This window comes from Sminthopsis crassicaudata, chromosome 4, assembly GCF_048593235.1.
Source record: "Sminthopsis crassicaudata isolate SCR6 chromosome 4, ASM4859323v1, whole genome shotgun sequence".
NCBI classification, from domain to species: domain Eukaryota; kingdom Metazoa; phylum Chordata; class Mammalia; order Dasyuromorphia; family Dasyuridae; genus Sminthopsis; species Sminthopsis crassicaudata.
In genome coordinates this window covers 194,406,875-194,427,723 of record NC_133620.1, presented here as the reverse complement: position 1 = coordinate 194,427,723, position 20,849 = coordinate 194,406,875, and the positions used below count along the sequence as shown (strand labels likewise).

General features: G+C 36.1%; 1 protein-coding gene across 1 annotated transcript in view; it reads left to right on the top strand.

Annotated features, from left to right (window-relative positions):
- CDC40 (cell division cycle 40) overlaps positions 1 to 20,849 on the top strand; it is a 68,667-nt gene that overhangs the window by 10,630 nt on the left and 37,188 nt on the right. Inside the window, exon 2 of the mRNA XM_074310109.1 lies at positions 13,316 to 13,402. Coding sequence (XP_074166210.1) covers positions 13,316 to 13,402 — 87 coding nt within the window. The remainder of the gene's footprint in view (positions 1 to 13,315; positions 13,403 to 20,849) is intronic.

Here is a 20,849-nt window from a genome sequence, read left to right as displayed (position 1 = left end):
TTCTGTCATCTTAGCCAATCAGACAGGTGTGTAGTGGTATCTCAGAGTTGTCTTAATTTGCATTTCTCTGATCAGTAGTGATTTGGAAAACTCTTTAATATGAGTGGATATAATTTCAATTTCATCATCTGAGAATTGTCTGTTCATATCCTTTGACCATTTATCAATTGGAGAATGGTTTGATTTCTTATAAATTAGGATCAGTTCTCTATATATTTTGGAAATGAGACCTTTATTAGAACCTTTAACTGTAAAAATCTTTTCCCAGTTTGTTACTTCCCTTCTAATCTTGTTTGCATTAGTATTGTTTATACAGAAACTTTTTAGTTTTTTGAAATCAAAATCTTCTATTTTGTGATCAATAATGATCTCTAGTTCTCCTCTGGTTATAAATTCCTTCCTCCTCCACAGGTCTGAGAAGTAGACTATTCTCTGTTCCTCTAATCTATTTATGATCTCATTCTTTATGCCTAATCATGGACCCATTTTGATCTTATCTTGGTATATGGTGTTAAGTATGGATCCATATCTAATTTCTGCCATATTTTTGCTTTATTTCAACTGAAGCAAAATAAATTCTTTTCCAGCCTTTTACCTTTATTCTGTATGTGTCCCTCTGTGTCAAATGTGTTTCTTGTAAATAACATATTATAGGTTTCAATTTTTTAATGCAGTCTCCTATTTGTTTTGGTTTTATGGGCGAGTTAATCCCATTCACATTCACAGTTATGATTACCATCTCTGTATTTCCCTCCATCTTATTTTCTCCCCCTATATACTTTTGTTCTCTCTTTCCATACTGTCCTTTGTTTTGTATGTTGTTTTTTTTTTAACTACTCCACCCATTACCTTTTCTATCAGCCCCTCTCTCCTTTTACCTTTTCCCCTAGGGTTTGTGGCTTTCCTTCTATCCTGCCCCTCCCTTTTCTTTTCCTTTCTCCTCCTACTTTTTTGTAGGATTACATAAATTTCTATTCCCAACTGAATAAGTTATTCCCTTTTAGAGCCAAAACTGATGAGATCAAGCTTCAGACAATGTTTGTCCAATCCCCTTCTTTTCCCTAAATTGTTATAAGCCTTTGCACTTCTTCATGTGAACTAGTTGTCCCATTATACTTCCTTTTTTCTCTCTTAGTACAGATATTTTTCTACCATTTAATGTCTTTTCCTTTGATGTCATCACATCAGAGTCCATTTACAACCACACCCTTAGTCCATGTGATGCTCTCCTCTGTCTGCTCCAGTAACAGATACAGTTCTCAAGAGTTAGAGATAGGACTTCCGGCCAAGATGACGGCGTGGAGGCAGACAGCTGCTTGAGCTCCTCGTTTTCTCTCAGAACTTACTTCATGACAAGCCTCAGACTTAATGCTTGACCCAGAAAGAAATCTACAAATAATCACCAAGAGACGACATCCTTGAAAGTCGCCAGAAAAGGTCTGTGTTTGCTCGGGGGAGGGTCAATCAGATTGAGTGCAGACTGAGGGCAGGCAAGCCAGAGCGAGACAGGCAGCTCACACAGCTCAGACCGGAGGGGGAGGGGTACGATCTCTGCCGTTTCTGCGGAAAGACTTTTTCCCCAGAGTGGATACTCTGTCTTGGCAGCAAGCCAGGAGCAGCAAGAGGGTGTAAACACCGGAGGTGAAGATTAAAACCCCAGAAAGCCAGCATCTCTCAGAACCCGGCCACCCCCAACCCCCACCTGGACTGACTCAGTGCTTTATCAGAGCCTCAGAGCGCAGACTCAATACAGTCATTGCTGTTCTGTTAGTGGCTCTCTGCTGCCCTACCCCCAGTCTGTAGAGGAAGCCCATTAACACCATCCATCCCCATCCCCCGCAAAACAGACCAATTGTTTCTCTTGTCAGTTTGTTTTCTTCGATTCCTACTCTGACAAAATGAACAAAAAGTTCAAAAGGGCTCTAACCATTGACAGCTTTTGTATGGAGAGAGAGCAGACTTCAAACACTGAGGAGATTAAAAACAGACTGTCCCCAGATGAATCCCCTAAGAGGGATATGAGCTGCTCCTCAATACAAAAGAATCTCATAGAGGAAATCAAAAAGGCTCTCACAAGAGAGCTGGAAGAGAAATGGGAAAAGGAAAGGGAAGCTTGACAAGAGAGGCTGGAGAAGTCATCCCATTCATTCAAAGACAGAGTGGATAAAGAAATCAAATCATTGAGAAACAAGATTAGTGAGCTGGAAAAGGTAAACAACTCCAAGGAAAACAGGATTAGTGAGCTGGAAAAAGAAAACAGCTCTCTAAAAAATAAAATGGATAAAATGGGAAAAAAAATTACATAGAAGATAAAAACTCAATTGGACAATTACAAAGAGATATGAAAAAAGTGAGTGAAGAAAATACATCATTGAAAATTAGACTGGGAACAAGTAGAAATGAATAACTCAAGGAGAAACCAAGAGGTAGTCAAGCAAAACCAGAGAAATGAAACAATTGAAAAGAATGTCAAGTACCTTACTAGAAAGACAACAGACCTGGAAAACAGATCCAGGAGAGACAATTTGAGAATAATCAGACTCCCTGAAAAATGTGAGAAAAAAAAGAGCTTGGATACCATTTTCAAGGAAATTATCAAAGAGAACTGCCCAGACGTTCTGGAAACAGGGTAAAATAGACACTGAAAAAATTCATCGATCACCTACTGAAAGGGACCCTAAAATCAAAACACCAAGGAATATAGTGGCCAAGTTCAAGAACCATCAGACAAAGGAAAAGATATTGGAAGCTGCTAGAAAAAAGCAATTCAGATATGGAGGATCCACAATAAGGATAACCTAGGATCTAGCAGCGTCCACATTAAAAGAATGCAGGGTATGGAACATGATATTCTGAAAGGCTAAGGAACTTGGTATGCAGCCAAGAATAACATACCCAGCAAGAGTGAGCATCGTTTTCCAGGGAAGAAGATGGACATTTAACGAAATAAATGAATTCCATCTTCCAAAACTTCTTCCACTTCATTGAAAAGTGAAAGGGAAGGAGTAAGCTAAGGGGAAGGGAATACAGAAATTTTGAGGAAAAGGGGTAAAATAAGGGGAGGATCTTTAAGGTGGGGGTGGGATCCTAAAAAGGGAGGGCTGTGCAAAGCAAGTGGTGTTCACCAGTTTAATACTGGGTAGGGGGTAAGAGGGAAGGAAAGGGGAAAAGCATAAGCAGGGGTTAATAGGATGGCAAGCAATATAGAATTAGTCCTTCTAACCATAAATGTGAATGAGGCAAACTGCCTCATAAAGATGAAGCAGTTAGCAGACTGGATTAAAAGTCAGAATCCTACTATATGTTGTTTACAGGAAACACACCTGAAACAGGGAGATACACTCAAACTAAAAGTAAAAGGGTGGAGCAGAATCTATTATGCTTCAGGAAAAACCAAAAAAGCAGGGATAGCCATCCTCATCTCAGATCAAGCAAAAACAAAAATTGATCTAATTAAAAGAGATAAGGAAGGGCATTATATCCTGCTAAAGGGCAGCATCAATAATGAAGCAGTATCAATATTAAACATATATGCACCAAGTGGTGCAGCATCTAAATTCTTAAAAGAGAAATTAAGAGCAAGAGGAAATAGATAGCAAAACTATAATAGTGGGAGATCTCAACCTTGCACTCTCAGAATTAGATAAATCAAACCACAAAATAAATAAGAAAGAAGTCAAAGAGGTAAATAGAATACTAGAAAAGTTTGATATGATAGATCTTTGGCGAAAGCTAAATGGAGACAGAAAGGAGTATACTTTCTTCTCAGCAGTTCATGGAACCTATACAAAAATTGATCATATACTAGGGCATAAAAACCTCAAAATCAAATGCAGTAAGGCAGAAATAGTAAATGCATCCTTTTCAGACCACAATGCAATCAAAATTACATTTAATAAAAAGCCAGGGGAAAATAGACCAAAAAACAATTGGAAACTAAATAATCTTATACTAAAGAATGATTGGGTGAAACAGCAAATCATAGACACAATTAATAACTTCACCCAAGAAAATGACAATAATGAGACATCATACCAAAATGTGTGGGATACAGCCAAAGCAGTCTACAGGCCTACTTGCATAAAATAGAGAAAGAGAGGGCCAACAAATTGGGCTTACAACTAAAATTGCTAGAAAAGGAACAAATTAAAAACCCCCAGACAAACACAAAACTTGAAATTCAAAAAATAAAAGGTGATATTAATAAAATTGAAAGTAAAAAAATCTATTGAATTAATTAATAAAACTAAGAGTTGGTTCTATGAAAAAAACAACAAAATAGACGAACCCTTAGTAAACCTGATTAAAAAAGGAAAGAGAAAAAGCAAATTGTTAGTCTTGAAAATAAAAAGGGTGAACTCACCACTAATGAAGAGGAAATTAGAACAATAGTCAGGAGCTACTTTGCTCAACTTTATGCCGATAAATTCGATAACTTAAATGAAATGGAAGAATACCTTCAAAAATATAGCTTGCCCAGATTAACAGAGGAAGAAGTAGTCTAAATAGTCCCATCTCAGAAAAAGAAATAGACCAAGCTATTAACCAACTTCCTAAGAAAAAGTCCCCAGGACCAGATGGATTTACATGTGAATTCTACCAAACATTTAAAGAACAACTAACTCCAATGCTATGTAAACTATTTGAAAAAATAGGGATTGAAGGAGTCCTACCAAATTCCTTCTTATGACACAGACATGGTACTGATACCTAAACCAGGTAGATCGAAAACTGAGAAAGAAAACTATAGACCAATTTCCTTAATGAATATTGATGCTAAAATCTTAAATAAGATATTAGCAAATAGACTTCAGAAAATCATCCCCAGGATAATACACTATGACCAAGTGGGATTTATACCAGGAATGCAGGGCTGGTTTAATATTAGGAAAACTATTAGTATAATTGACCATATTAATAATCAAATTGATAAAAACCATATGATCATCTCAATAGATGCAGAAAAAGCATTTGATAAAATTCAACATCCATTCCTACTAAAAACGCTTGAGAGTATAGGAATAAATGGACTATTCCTTAAAATAATAAGGAGCATATATTTAAAACCTTCAGTAAACATCATATGTAATGGCGATAAACTAGAACCTTTCCCTATAAAATCAGGAGTGAAACAAGGTTGCCCACTATCACCATTACTTTTCAATATAGTACTAGAAACTCTAGCCTCGGCAATAAGAGCCAAGAAAGAGATTCAAGGAATTAGAGTAGGATATGAGGAAATCAGATTATCGCTTTTCGCAGATGACATGATGGTATACTTAAAGAACCCCAAAGACTCTGCTAAAAAACTATTAGAAATAATTCACAATTTTAGCTAAGTTGCAGGATACAAAATAAATCCACATAAATCCTCAGCATTTTTATATATTACCAACACAATCCAACAGCAAGAGATACAAAGAGAAATTCCATTCAAAATAACGGTCGATTGTATAAAATATTTGGGAATATATCTACCAAAGGAGAGTCAGTAATTATATGAGCAAAATTACAAAACACTTGCCACAAAAATAAAGTCAGATTTAAATAATTGGAAAGACATTCAGTGCTCTTGGATAGGCCGAGCGAATATAATTAAGATGACAATCTCCCTAAACTAATCTATTTATTTAGTGCTATACCAATCAGACTTCCAAGAAACTATTTAAATAACCTAGAAAAAATAACAACAGAATTCATATGGAACAACAAAAGGTTGAGAATTTCAAGGGAAGTAAAGAAAAAAAAAAATTAAATGAAGGTGGTCTAGCTGTACCTGATCTAGAACTATATTATAAAGCAACAGTCACCAAAACCATTTGGTATTGGCTAAGAAATAGACTAGTTGATCAGTGGCATAGGTTAGGTTCACAGGGCAAGATAGTGAATAAAAATAGCAATCTAGTGTTTGACAAACCCAGAGATCCCAAATTTTGGGATAAGAATTCATTATTTGACAAAAACTGCTGGGAAAACTGGAAATTAGGATGGCAGAAACTAGGCATGGACCCACATTTAACACCATATACTAAGATTAGATCAAAATGGGTCCAAGATTTAGGCATAAAGAACGAAATCATAAATAAATTGGAGGAACAGGGGATGGTTTACCTCTCAGACTTGTGGAGGAGGAAGGAGTTTGTGTCCAAGGGAGAACTAGAGACCATTATTGATCACAAAATAGAACATTTTGATTACATCAAATTAAAAAGTTTCTGCACAAACAAAACTAATGCAAACAAGATTAGAAGGGAAGTAACAAATTGGGAAAACATTTTTTCAGTTAAAGGTTCTGATAAAGGCCTCATCTCCAAAATATACAGAGAATTGACTTTAATTTATAAGAAATCAAGCCATTCTCCAATTGATAAATGGTCAAAGGATATGAACAGACAATTTTCAGATGATGAAATTAAAACAATTTCCACTCATATGAAAGTGTTCCAAATCACTATTGATCAGAGAAATGCAAATTAAGGCAACTCTGAGATATCATTACACACCTGTCAGATTGGCTAAGATGACAGGAACAAATAAGGATGGATGTTGGAGGGGCTGTGGGAAAACTGGGACACTGATGCATTGTTGGTGGAGTTGTGAAAGAATCCAACCATTCTGGAGAGCAATCTGGAATTATGCCCAAAAAGTTATCAAAATGTGCATACCCTTTGACCCAGCCATACTACTACTGAGCTTATATCCCAAGGAAATACTAAAGAAGGGAAAGGGACTTGTATGTGCCAAAATGTTTGTGGCAGCCCTTTTTATAGTGGCTAGAAACTGGAAGATGAATGGATGTCCATCAATTGGAGAATGGTTGGGTAAATTATGGTATATGAATGTTATGGAATATTATTGTTCTGTAAGAAATGACCAACAGGAGAAATACAGAGAGGCTTGGAGAGACTTACATCAACTGATGCTAAGTGAAACGAGCAGAACCAGAAGATCATTATACACTTCAACAATGATAATGTATGCGGATGTATGCTGATGGAAGTGGATATCTTCTACATAGAGAAGAGCTAATCCAATTCCAATTGATTAATGATGGACAGAATCAGCTACATCCAGAAAAGGAACACTGGGAAATGAGTGTAAACTGTTATTTTTACCTTCTGAATCCAATTCTTCCTGTGCAACAAGAAATTCGGTTCTACACACATATTGTATCTAGAATATACTGTGATATATTTAGCATGTATAAGACTGCCTGCCATCTGGGGGAGGGGGTTGGGGGAGGAAGGGAAAAAATCTGAATAGAAAAGTGCGTGCAAGGGATAATGTAAAAAATTACCCATGTATATGTACTGTCAAAAAAAAAAAAAGTTCTAATTATAAAATAAAATAAAAATTAAATTAAAAAAAAAGAGTTAGAGATAGTGTTTTCCTATTTAGGGATATAAATAGTTTGACCTTTATATATATATATTCCCCCCTCCCCCTGTTTACCTTTTTTTGGTTCTTTTGAGTCCCATGTTTGTAGATTAAATTTTCTGCTTAGTTCTGGTTTTTTTCAATAGAAATGATTGAGAGTCTCTTACTTCATTGAAGCTCCATCTACTCTACTGAAAGATAATGCTGAGTCTCCCTGAATAGTTAATACTTGATTATAGCCCCAGATCCTTTGCTTTCTGGAATATGGTGTTTCAGGCCCTCAGATTATAGAAGCTGCCAGATCCTGGGTAATCCTGACTGTTGCTCATTGATATTTGAATTGTTTTTGTCTGGCAGCTTGCAGTATTTTTTCCTTGAGATTATAGTTTTGGAGTTTCCCTATAGTATTCCTTGGGGTCCTTGTGGGACCTTTTTGCAGAGGTGATACATGGATTCTTTCAATGAATATTTCCCATCTGTTTCTAGAATATTAGGGCAGTTTTCCTTAATGATTTTTTGAAGAATGCTATCCAGGCTCTTTTTTTGGTCATGGTCTTGAGATAGACCAATCATTTTAAAATGACCTCTTCTGGATCTATTTTCTAGATTGGTTGTTTTGCCAACAAAGTACTTTACATTCTCTTCCAATTTTTCATTCTTTTTAGTTTGTTTGATTGATTCTTGCTTTCTCACAAACTCATTAGTTTCCATTTGCCCTGTTATAGGTTTTAATGTGTTATTTTCTTCGGTTACCTTTGGTATCTCTTTTTCTATTTGGTTTATTTTACTGTTTAAGTAGTTCTTTTCTTCAGACAATTTTTTCCATTCCTTTCCCAAACTGTTGGCTCTCATGCATACCTCATTTCTCATTTTTTCTTCTACCTCTCTTATTTGCCTTTTGAAGTCTTTTATGAGCATTTTCAAGAAGCCTCTTTGGATTTGAAACCAATTTATATCACTCTTTGAGATTTCTTCTATGGACATTCTGTCCTCACCTGAGTTTGTGTTTTGGTCTGCTGTGTCACCATAGTAGCTTTCTGAGGTCAAAAGTTCTTTTCTGTTTCTTGCTCATTTTCTTTCTTTTTCTTTTGGCATTTCCTCTTTTTTTTTACTTTTAAGGTGGAACTCTGTTCTGAGGTAAAGGTTCCTGTGCAGCTCTGAGCCTTAGCTTTGAGCACAGGAGGCAGTTTGGCTGCTCTTTCCAGGAAACAGCCTGATATCCCAGAGTTTGCCTTCTAAGCTGGTAGTGGGGGCTGCTTCACTGATTTGCTCCTCTACTGAGCAATGACTGAAGGTCTTAGTTGTTGATTTGCTGTGATTAAGACCCTCTCACTGGCTTTTCCAGAGTCAGATAGACCTGGGCTGAACACCCTTTCACCCCAGTGGCACTGATCTTTCTTTATGCTACATCTTATGGTAAATCTGGTATTGTAGGCTTTTAAAAAGACAGAGCTACAAGGTAGACTACTATATGTGAAGAGCAGCAAATTAGTGCTACTGAAGTATAAAAAATGTGGAGATGAAGAAAAAGTGTCAGAAGACTAGGAAGGTAAGAAATAGCTACATTTTGGACATTTGGGCAGTTTTCCTTGATAATTTCCTGAAAGATGATGTCTAAGCTCTTTTTTTTTTTTTTTTTTTTTTTTTTTTTAATCATGGTTTTCAGGAAGTCTAATAATTCTTAGATTATCTCTCTTAGATCTCTTTTCCAGGTCAGTTGTTGGTCCAATGAGGTATTTTACATTTTCTTCTATTTTTTCTTTTTTGGGGGGGGCAGAGGGAGGGTTATTTTTCTGATTTTTTTAAAGTCATATTGAGTCATTCACCTCCATTTACTCGATTCTAATTTCTAGTGAATTATTTTCTTCTGTTAGCTTTTTTTTCTAATCTCCTTTTGCATTTGGCCAGTTGAGATGTTTTGTTCTTTTTTTTTTTTTTTTTTTTTTTTTTTTTTTCATTTCACAAATTGTTTTTCAATGAATTGGTTTCTTTTTCATATCTATTTTGTACTGAGTTCTGTGCTTTTTCTATTTCATCAAATCTATTTTGCAAGGAGTTATTTGCCTTTTCCATTTCATCAAATCTAATTTTTTAAAATTTTAAAAAATCTTATTTTTTGTTTTTTAAACAGATAATTTCTGTTTTTCCTTTTCCATACTCTCTTGCAAAGATATCATTTCCTTTCCCCATTTTTCTTCCATCTCTGTTTTAAGATCCTTTTTGAATTCTTCCAAGAGAGCCTTGTGAAATGGGGACTAATTCATATCATCCTTTGGGGTTTTATCTAGAACAGATTTGCTTTTAGGATCCTGAGTGTAAGGTTTGTTCTTCTCTGTCTCCATAAAAGCTGTCTATAGTCAGAGTTCTTTTTGCTTTTTTGCTCTTTTTTTCTTTTTTTTTAAAGGTTGAAGTCTGCTCAGAGGCAAAGGGGCAACATCCACTTTAGTTTACCCTGGGACCGGTGTTGCTAACTGACTTCTGGTGCTGGCTAGGCATGGCCAGGTCCTATGTTCTGGGGTTCAGGGGCTCATAATTTGCCTTTTGTATTTGCTTTGGGTGTCTTGATCCACTGGCTTTAACCAGGACAGAGGCCTATGAGCCTTGCAATAGATTCCCTGGTGCTCTGGCTCCCCGCTCCCTGCCCTATGGTCTGGACTTAGCAGTCTCTCCCCCTGCTCAATTAAAACAGACCTTTTCTGAAGTTCTTCCAAAGTATCTTCTCCTGGAACTTTGTACTCCAAATGTTTGTGGGTTCTGTCACTCTAAAGCCAGTTCAGAGGCCAAATCTGCTGTGAATTTGAGAGAACCTTGGAGGAGGTCAAATAGAGATGTGTCTACTCTCCATCATCTTGATTCCTCCTCAAAAATAGATAGATTTTTAAGGGTTTTAAAAGCCAAACGGATTTTTATACTTGATTTGGAAGGCAAAAGGGAGCCACTGAAGTTTATTCAATAGTTGAAGAATATCTTCAGGCATGTGCTTCAGGAAAATCATTTTGGTAAAGAATGAATTTGATTGGGGAAGAGAGTTGAGGGAAATGAACTAGAAAGCTATTGCAGTGGTTCAGGCCTGAAATGATGTACCTGTTGCTGCATGAATGTAGGAAAGGTTATGCAGGTAATAGCTGTTATGAAAGTAGAACCTATAAGAATTAGTAGCAGATTTGTTTATGTAGGATGGGAAATGAGGTAAGAGTGAGGAATTAAGGATAATACCTAGTTTGAGGAATATGATTAATAATATCCTCTACTATAATAGAGAAGTTGGGGAAAAAGGAGGGTTTGAAAGAAAACATAAATTGTGTTTTGGATGTGTTAAGAGGTTTGAGACATCCAATTCAAGATGTCCAGTAGGTAGTTGGTCAGCTCTTGAAGTACTTTCTTTAGTTCTAGGTATCACAGTTTAGAAAGGACTCTGATAAATTAGTGTGCACAGAGGAGAGACAACTAAAGGTCATATGAGGATTAGTTGAAGGACTTGAAGGTATTTTGTCTGGAAAAGTGAAGGAAGGAAGAAACGAAAAAAGGGAGCCATTAAATACCTCCAGGTACTATGCTAAGCACTGGGGAACAACTATCTTTTTTTTTTTTTTTTTTTTTTTTAATTTAAAAAAGTTCATACCATAAAGGAAATTAATTCTAAATGGAAGAAAGAGAGGTACAGGAAGAGGGAGGAGCAGAAAAGGAGGAGAAAGTTTTGGTAGGGAGTTATATATTCCTAGATTTCATGGGTTTGGAAGTTGGCAGTAGGGAGAAATGAGAATGATGACCAGATTTACAGGCGATATGATTTTTATTTTTTTTAATAGTTTTTATTTACCAGATCTATGCATGGGTGATTTTACAACATTGACATTTGTTCTAATTTTTCTCCTCCTTCCCCCCCCCCCCAAATGGCAGGTTGACCAATACATGTTAAATATGTTAAAGTATAAATTAAATACAATATATGTATACATGTCCAAACAATTGTTTTGCTGTACAAAAAGAATCGCACTTTGAAATAGTGTACCATTAGCCTGTGAAGGAAATCAAAAATGCAGGCAGACAAAAATAGAGGGATTGGGAATTCTATGTAGTGGTTCATAGTTGTCTCCTAGAGTTCTTTTGCTAAGTGTAGCTGATTCAGTTCATTACTGCTCTATTGGAACTGATTTGGTTCATCTCATTGTTGAAGATGGCCACGTCCATCAGAATTGATCATCATATAGTGTTGTTGAAGTATATAATGATCTCCTGGTCCTGCTCATTTCACTCAGCATCAGTTCATGTAAGTCTCTCCAGGCCTTTCTGAAATCATCCTGTTGGTCATTTCTTACATAATATTCATAAATCACAATTCATTCAGCCAATCTCCAATTGATGGGCATTCACATAGTTTCCAGTTTCTGGCCATTACAAAGAGGGCTGCCACAAACATTCTTGCACATACAGGTCCCTTTCCCTTCTTTAAGATCTCTTTGGGATATAAGCCCAGTAGTAGCACTTCATAGTTTGACAACTTTTTGATCAGAGTTCCAAATTGCTCTCCAGAATGGCTGGATGTATTCACAATTCCACCAACAATGTATCAGTGTCCCTGTTTTCCCCACATCTCCTCCAACATTGGGCATTATCTTTCCCTATCATTCTAGCCAATCTGACAGGTGTGTAGTGGTATTGCAGAGTTGTCTTAATTTGCATTTCTCTGATTAATAATGACTTGGAGCATCTTTTTCATGCAATATGATTTTTAAATGGTGGCCTAGAAAAAAGGTAGAAACATGGTTTTTGGCAAGATAAGGGAACAGCTATCAGGACCCAGATTCCAGAGTCAAGAGTGGGAGGTGCATGAGGAAATGAGGATGGTAGCCAAGATACAGACAACTAAGGCTGCTTAAAAGCTCTTATAATTTTTTTTAAAAGCAGTTTTAACAGGTTAGAAAAGGATTCAGTTATCTTAATCTATAGCCATTATATGGCTAGCAAATAAGGAAATGTAATTACAGTATTTTATAATCTAATATGATGTATAATATGTGGATTTGGGATTGGAGGCACTAGGGAGCTTTCTAGAATTTGTTTTGGAGATGTAGCTATTATGTTGAGAATATTTTAGCAGTTGGCTTTCTTTGGATAAATACCTATGTCCTGTGTCCTGTGTCAGATTCTTTCTATTGTCTTTAGCCAGAGAGGAAAGTTGAGAACTTTATTCACCCAGCCTATTAATAATGAGAACACACCGGATGAATGTGTGAAAAGCTGAAGTGTGAAATTTTCTTCCTTGTGAATTTCATAAGAAAATTGCCAAAAGCACTATTAACTTGTATGGATGTTCCATACTTGCTAGGAGAAAAGAGATTTTAAAATATGAAAAAAAAATGCAAAATTTTCTCAATCATTTTAACCTTCAAAAACAACTGCTTATTTTTATCAATCATAACATATTAAAAATTTTAATTACATTTTACATAATAGCTATTATAAGACTGAAGAAAAGATTTTGTGAACTTACCATATTATAAATGTGAACATTTCTATATCATAAACATAAGAGGATTGTATATAAAACCATTAGTCTTTATTACATACATACATTCATATGTATGTGAATGCACACATACACACGTGTGTGTGTACGTACTTGTATATGTATTTAAAATTTAACACAGTGATATCAATATTGCCCTAACTTTTCTGAGTCTTCTTCTGAATTTAATGTATATACACCCACGTTTTTGTCAGGTGTATGCAAGGTGTGTTTGTGATATGTGATATGTACACATGTGTATATATACATATATTATACATAATCTTACAAATGTTAATGTTACATTAATGCTCTTTATTATTATTGTACCACTCACTAGATAATGAATTTAAAAGCAGTGCTTATACACGTGAAAGTAATATAGCAGTCACTAGCTATTTAAAGTTTATGTGTTTGTTTTATTTTTAGGAAGATGTGGAGACTGGAGTACATCTTGACCCTGCCATTAAGGAAGTCCAATACAATCCTTCCTATGAGACCATGTTTGCTCCTGAGGTAAGAATAAAATATATTTAAAGGTGTAGATTTCAAATTTTATATTAGAAAAAGTCTAAAAAGACTTCTACTTTATTTTAATTTATTTGAAAATGTTTGAAAGTTTGCTAATGACAGCCTGATGCAATGTATCTACATTTATTGTTGGAAAGAATGCCTCCATTCAAAAGATGAGAGATCCATTAATTTACTGAAGAGGCATATTTAAATACTTAATAGAAAAACTTTAATCAAGCAGAAAAGTAACAGAATAATGTAGATATTTTGCATTCATGGAAATTCCCATTTGTTATAAAATTTATAGTGTCTTAACATAGGTGCTTTAATGATTATATTGTTTCTTCCCTGCCCCATAACTGCTTATCTGTCATCTCTAGGAATCCTGCATTGATAGTAGCATTTATGTTATCTTCTTTTCTTAATGGCAAATTGCACTTCCCTTGTTACTCTAGTGCTATGTATAGGATATTTTCAGATGCTATTGTTATACACAATCTATTAGAATTCCCCAAATAAGCACTCAGAAATATAGATGAAATTACTTACCTAAATTCATACCAGTGGTAAGTACAGGAATACAGTGGTAGATACAGGAATCAAATCCCAATTCTCTTTACTCCACACTCAATATTTTTTGCATTGTACCACACTACAGTTGCTTTAGCCTTTTGGAAAATTTTTGTCTCCCTTCAAGACAAAGCAGTAGCATATGTATTTGCCTTACTGCTTGCTTTAGTGACTATAAACCAATGTTGACTAAATTGCTATCCATGTGCTACTAAACTGATTCATTTCATTACCATGAGGTACTGACACTGAATGTGAACTCAAGCAAATGCAAAAAAAAAAAAAAAAAGAGGCTCCCATAGTTTCTATAGTTTATTTTAGAACTACATGGAAATATCCAGGAGGACTGAAGGTCTGTATCTTTCCAGTACATTCCTCCAGATGGAGAGGAAAATAAGGCAGGTGATGTTGCACAGCTCTCCCTCACTTATATCCAGTTCTCTTGCATGTCATGGTATCACCTCCCTGATGTTATGGTCCTTTTTAAGAATGGAAAACAACAGTCTCTGTGAGTAGGAGTAGCATCTTCTGTTCTGGGGACCTAACTGAAACTGGGCAGTTGGGCAACACAGTTCCTCTTCTTTCCTTTCCTTTTTTTTTTCCCTTTCCCTCTCACTGATTGGACAACAAATGGGTCCCAAGCCAAGCCCTACTTCGTCATTGTTTGGGCCCTAATTGGCTCAGAGTGAATGTATATAGCAATAGTTTATGTTTTGGCCAGGAACCCTGAAGATTTTCCTCTCCCAGATTAATTTCTTTTTGGGGGAAAGGGGAGACTAAGTAAAAGAGGCCATTCTCTTCTTCATTTCTTACTTGGTTTTAATGATTAGGCATTGTCTCAGTCAAACTGAAACTTATTAAAAGACTTTCACTTAAAAAGACTAAGATCTCCCACTGATCCAGGGCCATCTTTACTCCTCCTGATCTACATCTGGCCATTAGACCCTGATGGCTGTGGAGGAGAAAGTGAGTCTGGTGACTTTGCACAGCCCATGGTCACTTAAATGCAATTCATTTGCTTGTCATGGCATTACCTCCTTGATGTCATGGTCCTCTGAGAATAAAAGACAAATGATGACAACATGGGAATACTACAACTAAGCCAGAAGCTTTAGCAAAAGAGAATGGGGAAAGGGAGGGAAAATTTTAAAAGGAAGTACACCAAAGGGACTTGGTTTCATATCTAGGTCTGTTATTCCTTTTGTAAACTTTCCCTCTGTAATCCTCCATTTCTTTAGTAAAATAAGGGATTTAGACCAAATGATCCCTTTTAAATAGAAATTCCTTAGTTTCAATGAATATCAAATAATCTGGGTATTTTAAACATCACTATTTAGTCTCTTGGTATTTAGTTTTATTTATGGAATTATCTGAATTATTAATGGTAAATAAATCTTAAGAGTCCCCAAGTTGTACTTTATATTAACTATTTGCTTTTTAGAGTTGGTCTTTGATTACATCAACAATGTAATGATCTTTAGATTAAATTTTTTATTAAATACTTAAGTGTATGTATTATTAGAGTAGGCATGATACAGAAAACACAAAGGGTTCTGATTACTATCCTGAGAGAGATAAAAAAATAAAAAATGAAAGCTGAAGATGCATCAAAGCAGAAGAAATACTCCATTTGAAGAAATTTTGTAGAAGAAAGTCCAGGATGGTAAAAAATTGAAAGCTGGATCTTCCAAATAATCTTGTCCCATTCTCCTTTGTGCAAATAGAAAAAAATTAAGTTTTGAGCTCAAAATATTTCTAATTTGAGAAGAGGAGAATTTTTGGACTAAAACAATTATTAGACTGAAAGCATTGTAGCTGGGGAGAATACTATAACTGGAAACAGGAATAATTCATTAGAATTTCTTTCCATCACCTCCTCCATATTCTTACTGTTATCATTCTCTTTCAGTCTCTGAATCTGGATAATTTTACAAGTCTCTTCTCTGATTTACATGCCAGCAAATCTTTTCCTAAATTTCATCCTTCATATCCCTACCAAAAGAATCTTCCTATCAAAGGGTCTGATTGTGTTTCTCCTCAGTGGTTTCTCCATTGCATATTAAGAGTAAGATCCAAATTCCTTTAGCCTGATATGCAGAGATTTGCAGTTGGACTCTAACATCCCTTTCCTTGGTTTATACTATTCTTCTTTATGCATTCTAAAGCTCAGAGGTCAGCAAGCTATGGCCTTCACTTTGACTCTCTCAAAACAAATTCTTAGCTTCACACTGTGACAGTCTTTTTTGCTGATCTCTACCTATCCAAACAAAATCATTTCCTATCTCATTCTGCTCTTTCTTATTTCCAGGCCTTAATACATGCTGTCTCTCCATGCCTGGAATGTTTCCATTACTACTGTCAAAAATTCTCTTCAAGGTCAAACTTAAACCATAAACTCTTCCATAAAGTTTTTCCTGATTTTCCCAAACCACCTGTTTAATATCTGTAAATGATCTCTCCCTTTTAAGATCTCTTCTACCACTATATTTATGCTTTTTTCCGTACGTTTGTTGTAATTTATATTCTAGTTTTGTGCACATTCTATATTTCTCCCTCCCCATTATATTTATAAATTCCTAGATAACAGAGTGTATGTGTCATGTTATCTGTAGTGCCTAATCCAATGCATTGCATATATTTTTCATAATTGAATTGAATTGGAGGTACAAAGTAGCTTTAAGTTGAGCAAAGTACCTTGAAGCTACAGATGAGGAATATCCTATCATCTTAGTGATAAAATAATTAAATTTCATTTTCCACCTTTCATTATTAAATTGACAAAAGGCTACTTCATTTAATTTTCTTAGGCACTAGAAAGATTAAATATAGTTAAAATTTGTGATATAAGAAAAGACAGAAATATTGTTTTCAGCAGTTCTGTTACATGGGTGTACAATGAACTCTTATTCATACTATGGGAAAGCATCCTGTTGATTTCTTTTGTTTCTCAAATTCCTTCAGCTTGCCAAACCGCAGGTTCCTTTATGTGCCCTAGAACAATTTAGTGGACACAGTGGGGAAAGATTTCCATGTGATTTACATTGTCTTCCCCCCCCCCCCCCAGGCTGGGGTTAAGTGACTTGCCCAGGGTCACACAGCTAGGAAGTGATTTGAACTCAAGTCCTTCTGAATTCAGGGCTTGTGCTCTAGCCCCCTACATTGTCATTTTTAAACTAAAATGTATCTCAAAAATTCATTAAAGAATTGAGAAAATCAGATAAATCATTTTTTAAAATTTAAAATACAATTACTCCATTTCTGGGAGCCAACATGGCGGAATAAACTGTAAGTCACCATAACTCTCCCAAATTCACCTCCAAATAAAATAGTGCCCCAAAGAAATCTTGGAATCATAGAACTTGCAAAAAGATGGGTGAAATAGTCTTTGAATTCAAGAAACTTGGAAGATCAGCAAAAAAAAAAAAAAAACAGGTAAAAGGAGAGTGCAATCCAGGACAGGAAGTGTCCCAGCAAACCAGTGGGAGATCTTGAGCCCCAGCATGGTGGAGCAGGCAAACACCAACATCAGGATCGTCCACATGCCTCAGAATAGCCAGGGAAATGGAGAGACTCCAGCTTTAAGAACTGCCATATGCTTTAGCATAGCTTTGGGCAAACATGGCCACCAGCAGCCAGACTACCACATACATGTTCCACTGTATCCTCAAAAATGCAAAAGCACCCCAACACTCTGGACGCTAGGGCTAGGATCAGTCCTAGACCACAATGGTCTCCAGCAATGCCAGTCATCTCCTACCTCAGCCTCTTAGCACAGCACCAGATACAAGGGTCTCCCAAGGACTCGGCAACATCAGTGTAACACCGGAAAAACAGCCAGGGCCTACAGCCTCTGGCATAAGAAGCCTGAGACAGTGCCCCTTCCACCACAGGCACAGAACTCAAATTTAAAAGAAAGAATAAAGGCCAAAAGATATGAGCAAAAAGCAGTAGAAAAGGAATTTGACCTTAGAAAGTCATTATGGTGACAAGGAAGATCAAGACACAATTCAAAAGAGGACAGAAGTAGCAAAACACCTATAGAGAATCATTGAACTAGGACTAGTAAAAGCCATAATCAGAAAGAGGATCTAGACAGCATCTTTCAAATGATCAAGAAAAACTGCCCTGATAATCTTGAATCAGAGGACAAAATAGGCATTGAAAAAATCCACTGGTCACCTCTAGATAGAAGGTCAAAAATTAAAAACTCCAAGGAGCTTTATAGCCAAATTATAGAACTATCAGGTCAAGGAAAAAATACTTGCAAGTAGCAAAAAGAAACAATTCAAATATCAGGGAGCCACAATAAGGATTACACAGGACTGTAACATTAAAACAGTTGCAACATTAAAACATTGGCAGTCTTGGAACATAATATTCTGGGAGGCAGAGTAGCTAGTACCACAACCAAGAATCAATTATCTGACCAAATTAAGCATCAAGGGGAAAAAATGGTCATTTGATGAAATAGAAAGATCTCAAGCTTTCATAAGGAGAACCAAATTAAAAACAAAAATTTGATCTCCAACATCAAGCTCTAAGAGAAGCATTAGCATACGTGGGAACAAAGGACAACTGAGATCTAGTAACTTTTCCAATTCATCTTAGAAATATTTTAAGAATTCCCAGGAACACTAAAAGCCATTTATGGTAATACTACCCTGTGGAAAATCATGCCATTGCTATGAGTGCTTTCTCCAGTGGTGAAGATGACAATTCAATCATGTATTTGCTTTCCATGCAACTTTTTTTAAAAAATATTTTATTTATTTTTTTTATTAATTTTATAATTATAACATTTTTTACAACATTATCCCTTGTACTCCCTTCTGTTCCAAATTTTCCCCTATTTCCCTCCACCTCCTCCCCTAGATGGCAGGCATTCCCATACATATTAAATATGTTATAGTATATCCTAGGTACAATATATATGTGCAGAACCAATTTTTTTTGGTTGTTGTTGTTGTTGTTGCAAAGGAAAAATTGGATTGGAAGGTAAAAAATAACCTGGGGAGAAAAACAAAAAAATGCTAAAAATTTACACTCATTTTTCCCAGTGTTCCTTTTCTGGGTATAGCCGATTATGTCCATCATTGATCAATTGGAATTGGATTAGCTCTTCTATATGTTGAAGATATCCACTTCCATCAGAATACATCCTCATACAGTATCATTGTTGAAGTGTATAATGATCCCCTAGTTCTGCTCATTTCACTCAGCCTGAGTTGATGTAAGTCTCTCTAAGCCTCTCTGTATTCCTCCAGTTGGTCATTTCTTACAGAACAATAATATTCCATAACATTCATATACCACAATTTACCTAATCATTCTCCAATTGATGGGCATCCGTTCATTTTCCAGTTTCTAGCCACTACAAAAAGGGCTGCCACAAACATTTTGGCACATACAAGTCCCTTTCCCTTCTTTAATATTTCCTTGGGATATAAGCCCAGTAGTAGCACCCATGCAACTTTTTTTTCAAATTGATCAATCAGCAAGTGTTTATAAGGAAAGCTGAGTGCTGCAGAATTGGCACCTTTGAATTGTAGTGCTAGAGACGATTACTGAGAGTCCCTTGGACAGCAAGGAAGTCAAACCAATCAATACTTAAAGAAATTAATTCAGACTATTCATTGGTATATCAAATACTGAAACTTAAATTTGGCAACATAATGAGAAGAGATGATTCATTGGAAAAGACCCTGATATTGGGAAAGATTAAAGGCAAAAGGTAGGGTATAAAATTCTGATCATCTCTCAGTTGTAATCCTTCTCTGGGAGGAGGTTTCTTTTCTCTTTGAATCTTTTTCTCTGTCCTCTTCACTTGCAAATCCACGGGATGTCTTCTCCTTGATCCAATCCAGAACTGACTTTCCAGACTCAAACTTCTTTTATCCTCCCAGAGAATGGGCATGGAATAACTCAGGGGCTTGTGGGAGAAATACTTCAACCAATGAACTTGGTCCTCTTAAACATGTAAGCTCCTCCCCAGAAGTTCAAAGGGGTAAAACTCCCCTTAAAGGCTGGAACTAGAGAATTGTTAAGTACTGACTTAGCACTTAGTAAGAACCTAACAGTAAGGGAGGGCAGAAGATGAGATGAATAGACAGTGATATAGAAACAATGAACAGGCTTTGAGACTTTGAGAGATAGTAGAAGATAGATGGGCCTAGCATGATATTCCATAGGATCATCAAGAATTAGACAGGACTAAGAGAGTGAACAATAACAATATGCCAGGTGCTGTGTAAAAGCACTGGAGGTGCAAGTATAAATGATTAAATAATTGCTGGCCACCTCCTCCCAGGCTTAGGTCTTCCTGCATCTTTGATATCCAGTGTTAAATATTCTAGTTCCTTTCTGACTTCTCAGAACTTAGTAAAGATAGAGATTTAAGAGCCCCTGGGCCTAGCTTCTGGTCTTGTACTGCAGTACCAGAATGAACACCATCAGACCTCTCTGGTTGTTTTTGTCATTTCTCAATGTGGTGTAAACTTCCTGGTTTTTGCTGTATTAGGCCTGTGGGAGCTGGATACTCTGCTATTTTTGCAGGGAGTTCAAATATTATATATTTTAGTACAGGAGAATGCTCTCCCTTTAACTCTTCCACTAAGATGCTGGAATTTTCCTATAGATCTTTTGTATGAGCATTAAGAGAGTACACAGATTGCTCATTGGTTATTGCTTGCTTTTGATGCATGATTGTTTTTAGCTCCTTTTCCAGTCATACCTTTCTTCTAAAGTATTTTCTATGCCATTTCTCCTGTACATATTCACCAGCAATATGCTGAAATCTGGCCAGATCCATCTTTCCTTATATTTCCATGCCAGAATTCTTCAGAATTTGCCATACTTCATATCCCACATTGAATCATTGGAG